The sequence below is a fragment of the Mugil cephalus genome, chromosome 20 (genome assembly GCF_022458985.1).
Source record: "Mugil cephalus isolate CIBA_MC_2020 chromosome 20, CIBA_Mcephalus_1.1, whole genome shotgun sequence".
Taxonomy (NCBI): Eukaryota; Metazoa; Chordata; class Actinopteri; order Mugiliformes; family Mugilidae; genus Mugil; species Mugil cephalus.
In genome coordinates, this window is record NC_061789.1 from 15170087 (window position 1) to 15177752 (window position 7666).

Here is a 7666-nt window from a genome sequence, read left to right on the forward strand (position 1 = left end):
CTAGTTTGGGTACAGTGAAAACCAGTCGGCTATGTTCTTTCATTTGGCTGGTGATTTGACAAACACGCTGCCTTCCTTGCAGCAATGATAATAATAATAAAAAAAAAAAGATTGTGTTCCTGTGTAGGAGCTGTGATGATTGTAGCACCCAATTTCTGTAACAAATAACACTTATGAGAGCGAGATAGAGAACAAGCGCTGAGAAAGGCACTCAAAATTCATGTACCCATTTTAAGAAAAGGACCAGGGTTCAGTTTTATTGACTTTTATTAAATAACATCAATCATCTTTTATATTTTTTTTAATTATTCCTCAAATAACAGAAAGTGCAGGCATGAAACCAAACTCCGAAATAGACCATTTACTCAAAACATTCTCTTCTTAAACAATTAAGTCCGGCGACAACTCATGTGAACTGAAACACAAGCGACAGACAGACGGTTAAAAAGCTGCACTAGGCGACTTCAGCTCCACACGACAGCCAGAGGGAACTTAAGATGAGCTGAAGGGCCGATTCACCCAAATCACAAAAGCACATTTTAAAAAACAAAAAAAACGTATCTGGGGCTCCTCATCTCGAGCTGCGTGTTTATTCCGCCGAGCATCATTAATGTCGGGGTTTCATTTAAATTTGGTACGGCGTAATCTTCGGTGAGATTCAGAGCAGCGAGGAGAGCGGAAGGGATCTGACGGCCTCAGAAACAAAAGGATGCTAATTGCTCTGTATTGGCTGCTTACGAACAGCTTGTTCTCACGGAGGCAGTAAAAGCAGCACTCGGCTTTCATCTCTGTATTTATGGAGACAAGTGGTTACAGCCAAGGCTGCAACAAACCATTTGTTTTTCAGTCGATCGATTCATTTTTTTTCTAATTAGTCGATAAAGCTGTTGATTTTTTTTTTCTTTTTTAAGCCCACTCTTTTTTATGACCTCCCCTGCACATCTTGTCTAATGTTCCTTTTTTTAATTTATTTTTTTAAATAAGTGCTAACACTAAACAAACAAACAATAATGACAACATATTATAATATGATATCTATTTCAAACTTTTACTTCAACTAATGACACTATTCAACTTTAAGGTTCAGATTTATTCAGTGTAAACCTATTTTGGAATTAAGTGAAGAGAGATGAAACAGCTGGTCCAGTCTCCAGGCTCTGAGGTCGACCACTGCACCTGTGACTGCATTACTGATCTACAAAAAGTAGCCTAAACCCACTACCTGCTCAGCGTAAATGCTTGTGCATATCGTTCAGTTTTAGAAGTCTATCTGCATAGCGACCGTGTTACAGTGGTGGGCGGTTTCGGTTTTAGTAGGCGTGCAACTTCCTTGGTCTCCAACATTTGACACGTTGCTTTTGTCTTTTTCGGTTATTTTGTTCGTTCCTGGCCGCAGGAACCCCCACAATTTGGGACGACGGTGCTTAACGTATTTAATGCAACTTTTAATATGAATGCAGAATATATTATGATACATAAAATGTTGGCCGACTTGGACAGACATCTAGGGCAGGAGTCTCCCACGGTTTTTACAGGCCAAGGACCCCACAATGCTTAAGTAGGGACCCCCTACCTACTATGTGTGTTCTATATTAAAATAAGCCCAGTGGCATTTATAAATATAAATATATTGAATTCATGTTAATGTGTATTTAAAAAAATTTAAATTTGTAGGAAAAATAAATAAATAAAAATAATCAATCAAAAATCCCCTTGCAGTACCCCTGCGGGCCCCCTAGGGGTCGTAGACCTCCTGTTGAAGACCTATGATTCAGGGTATTTATTTTATGCAGCAGAGAGCGATGCGGCAGTCAGTCAGTCTTGAATTGCTCTCTAACAGAAACCGCTGGTCTTTCTGCTGCCATGAATGTCAGTGTGGGCAGTTTTTAAACATATAACATGTAAACAAATTTAAGCTAAAAGTTGTAACAGTTGTGCAAATGTTTATATCAATTTAATGAATTCATTAAAAAGTAAGAAGAGTGTAAACCGAGGTAATAAACCATGTTTTTTTTTTGTTTTTTTTTATTTATCAAGAAAGATATTCCATCTAAAAAGAGAAACGAGCAAATTCCCACGTTTGAGAAGCTGCAGTCTGTAGTTTCTATGAGCATTTTACCTGGAAATTGATCCATCGCTGCAGCTCTAAAAACAAAAACCTAAAGGATTTAGATGCTTTGTGATTCGGCTGAACTGACTCTTTTGACTTTCCGTTTCCTGAAATCCTTCCCCGGATTCAACTCTTTAAAGTTTCCGCATCCTGTAAGCAGAGAAGCCTCTAAACCCGACACCAGCAATGAAAACCAACACGCCCCCAAAATGGCCGATCGGTGGTCTCGCTTAGAAAGGATGCGATGTCGTTTTGAGACGTCGACAGACATTTTTTTTTTACATGTAACTCTTGGCGTAGTGCAGCTTTATATTAAAATTTAAATAATTTTAGTAGAAAAGGAAGAATACATAAATAGTAGCGGATATAATAAAATTAGACAATAAAGTGCGTCGCAGCAAACATCGACCCTACATGCAACTTATCGATTAAATTAACTGATGTGATGACTGAAGCACTACAGGGAATAAAAAAGTAGTACAAAAACTGTAGAAAAAAGTGGCCTCATATAAAGATATCATATTCTATACAACTGATCAATAAAGCTCATTTAAATATAATAACTATGTTGAAATGATAAACTGTCTTTGTGACATGGCTAGTCAAAGAGTGGATCTTCATGAAGAAGAATAAATACACACACGCATACACACACTCACTCTCACACACACACACACACACACACACACACACTCACACACACACACACGCTCAGCTTAGTCCAATTGGTGTAACTGTCTGTTATAGACCTACAAAAGAAAAGAAACAAACCAAAAAAAAAAAAAAAAAAGACACTTCTCGTATTAAAAAAACCTACAGTGGCCCATGGTTCGATCGGTCTGCCGAGACGAGTGAAATCTTACCAGAAGGTTTTTCCTTCTGCTCCAACGCATACACACATTAATTAGTGTTGCAAAGCAGCTGAGGTGAAGTCGGGCAGCGCTCGTTGCACCCTGAGGAGATCTGAGGATCGTTCTAGACCAAAACACACACAGAGACAGAGGAGGAGCTCGTCAGCGTGGAGACTGAGGTATGAGGTTTGTCCACTAGGGGGCGGGGATTACTATAGAGCCGTCAATATTGACTGGAGCGGGTTCCAGTTTTAATAACGTACGTGAATTTTATGATTTCTTGAATGTTTAGCTACAAAAACAGAGATTCTCAACCAGATGACCAGAAATAGATATATTATATACTGTTTACTCAGCGCATTAACAATAAGGACTGAAGCAAAATTGATATTAACAATCTGAGAATGTGCTCATTGATCAGTGCTGCCTGAAGTAAAATCCGGTTCATGCTGATGTTACAGCCTAATACTGGAGGACCTTATTCTCAGTTTGGAAAAGCTGTATTCAAGGGGCTATGATCACCTGTGTGCTGTAGAGAGGAGCCATGTGTTCATTAGTCGGTGTCAACAGTACATACCTTCAGTTCCTCCACGCGTCGTCGGGGTCATCTCTTCTGTTGTTTGCTCGTGAACGTCTTGTTCTGTTGGACACAAACGCACTTTGTTGTTAACACTGGCACGCTTTGGTTAGTAGCTGCTGTAACGAAAAGTAATTTCCCCCCGGGACCAATAAAGTCATTCTGATTCCATTTCTGATCAGCCATCAGGAGACATCAAATAAGACAATTTACAGGCGGCTTAATGAGTGAGAGTCCTGACCCCCTATGGCACAAGATCTGGGCTCAGCAGTGTAGTTAGAGAGGCACCCCACAGGAAACAAATTTAAATAAAAGATTAAATGACAGACTAAAAGTTTATTTTGCACCTTGCAGAAATCAGGTGCACCTCAATTAAATCGTGAATAAATAAACACTTTTAGTATAAATAGACATAGCACCCATCTAAATAGGTAGATAGGTGCTAAATATACGACCATTTACAGGTTTGATAGTGTGCACAGGAACATTTTGATATTTCACCTTCTATTATGTAAAATGGAAATATGTATTTTATATTTTGTGCCTCACACTATCACACTGTGTCGATGCCTGTAACTAGATTCAGAAGCTGAATGCTACTCTAGTGACCCCTACAGGCCGCAAAGCACCTCCAAGTTCATGAAAAACAAGAGACCTCACCTTGTGCTCTGGACACCTCATTGAGAAGTTCTCTTCATTTAGAAGACAGTCTAAAAAAAAAAAAAAAAAGAGAGAGAACACAAGTAATGAGCTTTTGCGATTTTAATATTTTCCCTTTGAGGCTGATGTGCAATCAAGGATTTACCTGACTGAACGGCGCATTTGTAGTGATAATTTCTGGGGCATCCCTTCTGGAAACAACCCATCACTGCTCCCGTTTGATGGCAGGCTGAACAAATCTGAAAGAGAATCAATATCGTCATCAGTATCGATGTTCATCTCTTCACACGCACTCAGTGTCCACGTTATCAGGGAAACCGGTGAAGCTGAACCTCTGATCTCCCATAAAGTCGACTTTTATGGCGGCTGTAACGCGGACGTAAAAGTCTGATTTGTTATTCTTGGCTCTGAAACGTCAATTTAATCGGCATTCTGCCGCGATCCTGAACGAGGTCCCCGCTCACCGTTTCCTGAGCGAGCCGCGCCGCCTCCTCCAGCCCGTACAGCTTTCCCCTGACCAGGAAGACGCCGGCCGACCAGACGCCGCAGTCCTCGTGGATCCAGCACTCGTCCAGGCGAGGGGGCACCTTCGGAGGAGAGTGGCTGTCGCTTTTCAGATCATCGGCGCCGCGGTCGTCGTCGTCGTCCGAGGCATTTATCGAGCACCTGTTAGAGAGTCCGTTCAACCCCTCCCTCTGCTCGGGCTTGCCTTTCTGCTGGTCCGCTGACGGGCTGATGGGACGGTACGGTCCGTGGAGGTCCCCCAGGCCCATGGCGTTGGCCGACTGGCCGCACAGGCAGCACAGAAGCGAGGCCTGACACCTGCTGTCCGAGCTGAGCCGACCCAGCTGGAAACAGGACGTGTTGGGAACAAACCCGGGTAGAGACCTGGTGGCCGCCTGTTGCTGCTGCTGCTGCTGCTGCTGCTGTTGCTGCTGCTGCTGATGCTGATGCTGCTGCCATCCTGCTCTGCTGCTCCGGACCGTCGTCTCCTCCTCCTGGTAGTTGACCACGGTGCACGTCCTCCGCTCCATGTGAACGAAGGGGAAGAAGCTGTCCGACTTCTTGTCCTTCTTCCCCTCCTTAGCGTTTAAATATTTCAGCTTTATCTCTGGCTCTCTGGGGGAAAACAGAGCAGAAGGACCTGAGGTCTGGGGACGCCTTTTTCTCTTTCGCCTTGCAACGGCTCTCTTATTCGCCGCCGAGCTCCTGCAGGCCGAGGCCTTCTGGGTCTGCTGCGGTTGGATCCGGTGGTTTTGTTTCTGCTTCGTTCGCGTCAACTTTTTAGTTTTAGGAGCGGAGAGAGGCTTCTTTCGTTTAGAGCCGATGCTTTTCTCAAACGAAGCTTTGCAGCGAGGCTCCTGCTGCTGCTGCTGCTGCTGCTCCCTCTGTGGAGACCTCCCGTCCGTCCGGGCGTCCACTTCAGATTCCTCCGAATTGCTGGTCAACCTCCGCCGCGAGGCCGACTCGTCCGAGCTGGACAACCTCGCCACGTACTCCATCACGTCGTCGGAGTCGCCGCTTTCGTTGTAAATGCCCACCGCGTCGTTTTTGGCCCGTCTCCTCAAACTGTGGCGGGACCCGGTGCAGGCGAACTGAGGCAGCTCGGACGCAGACTTCCTGATTCTCGTGCTGCGCCGCACCCCCCTGGGCGGAGGTTTTTTACTTTCGCCCCGAGGAGGGCTTTTCTTGCAGCAGAGTCCTTTCTCGCCGTCGTTGGTGACCGAGACTTCGATGACATCGCTGTCGTCGCTCGAAATGTCCACAGCGGACTCGGCGAGGTTGCCGTAAACGGCGCTGAGGTCCGACAGGAGAACGACGGGCCTGGTGTGGTGCACGGGGATGTCCACCGAGCTGTCCGAGGATTCCTCCGAGTACGAGCTGTCGGGGCTGGGCGAGCTCAGGGGCTGAGGTAGGTGATAGCAACTTCTGGTTTCGTCCAGAGAGGACACGGCAGGAGACAGGGGCTCCACGATGTGCCTCACGCTGTCCTGGATGAAAGAGCCGCATATGAGCGGCTCCTTCGCCGAGGAGACGAGGAAAATGACGTCGGAGCCGCTGTCGCTCTCGTCGCCGCCACTGCTTTCGGGGACGGGGCCGCCGCTTTGGTCGGGCCCGTAGAAGCCCGGGTGCCACAGGTTGCCGTGGACGCCGTCGTGGTACAGATCCAGACCCGGAGCGAGAGGTGAGTTGACGTAGGTCCCCAAAGGCTCGGGGCCCTGCTCCATGTCCCTGCAGTGGACGGGCGCAGCCGGCTGCGCGGAGTGAGAGTTGTACGAGGACGAGGCCCTGGACCTGTAGGGGGAAGCGATGTCCGTGCCGCAGCTCTGCGGGCGTCTGTGGTACCACTCTGGCTTCTTGGCCAGGTCCATGGCTTCAGAGTGGCTGCGGGTCAGAGGGTTGTAGCTCTTCGACAGGTCCATAGCCATGAGGGTTGGATCCTGAGAGGACACTTCCATCACTGCAGACAAACGGGAGCAGTGTTAGTTAATACACGGGGTACCGTTCATATTTCAGAGTCAAAACAGTTACATTAAGGGTATTCATCCACGAGCATGATGGGATGCGTTGGACATTTTGTAAACCAAAAGTTCAGATCAGATGTCTATTTATGTCTGTACAAATCTAGTAAGCTTATATGTTTTAAAAAACACAGATACATCATTATAAATATTTATTAACTTCCTAACATCATCAGCAATACTCCTGGGATTTAATTGATTTATTGAGCTGTAGAAAATAACACAGAAAAATAACAATAACAAACAAACGCTGGATAAATGTGACTGGAAAATAACATTAAAACTTAAAAAAATAAATAAATTAATTAAAAAATCTTAAAAAGCAAAAAAAAATTTTTTTTTGCTCTACTACTCAACTAACAGGTTGGTTTTAATTAATTCGAACAGTAGGTACAATTTACAATTAAATAAGGAAGTTAAAAGAAGACGATTTTCAAACATTTTCAGTGATTAATTATCAAAAACAAATTTTCCATCCATTAACTAATGATAAGTTGTGTCAGCTCCTCTTCTAACAGGTAGGCCCGCTCAGTAACACAACCACGAGTGATGTGCAAAGTGTCAATTATTGATCGCTCATTAAAAGTTGGTGGTCTTACCCCTCAGCTGGCGGCGGTGTGGACGGACCTCCCCGGTCCCGAAGGTGCGGGCAGGCGGATGACACCCTCCCCGGAGCAGCTGTTGTAGCGGGGTTAGCTAACACACCTCTCCAGGCCCATCATCAGGACTGGATGTAAACAAAAGCAGCGGCGGCTCCACTTCATGCTAGCTGGCTAGTCAGCTACCGTTAGCCCGCTAAGCTTCAGCTAATCGCGCAAGACACTCGACGCGTTTTTTGAACATTTTTTCTTTTTTACTGAAGTCAATCTAGCAGGTTATCTCGACCTGGCTACTGCTGGTATTTTAAACTTGTCATCATGGACACCTTCTTCCTGCAGAGTCAATT

The 7666-nt window shown here is 45.3% G+C and overlaps 1 protein-coding gene across 1 annotated transcript; it reads right to left on the bottom strand.

The window, feature by feature from the left end:
• Positions 1-249: 249 nt before the first annotated feature.
• LOC124998483 lies at positions 250-7660 on the bottom strand. Its single transcript, XM_047572926.1, has 6 exons — positions 7320-7660; positions 4663-6659; positions 4344-4437; positions 4199-4248; positions 3539-3601; positions 250-3085 (listed from the first exon to the last, which is right to left on the bottom strand). Exons 2-5 carry the CDS (start codon positions 6655-6657, stop codon positions 3566-3568), a joined length of 2175 nt encoding a protein of 724 aa, XP_047428882.1. The 5' UTR covers positions 6658-6659; positions 7320-7660; the 3' UTR covers positions 250-3085; positions 3539-3565.
• Positions 7661-7666: the final 6 nt, after the last annotated feature.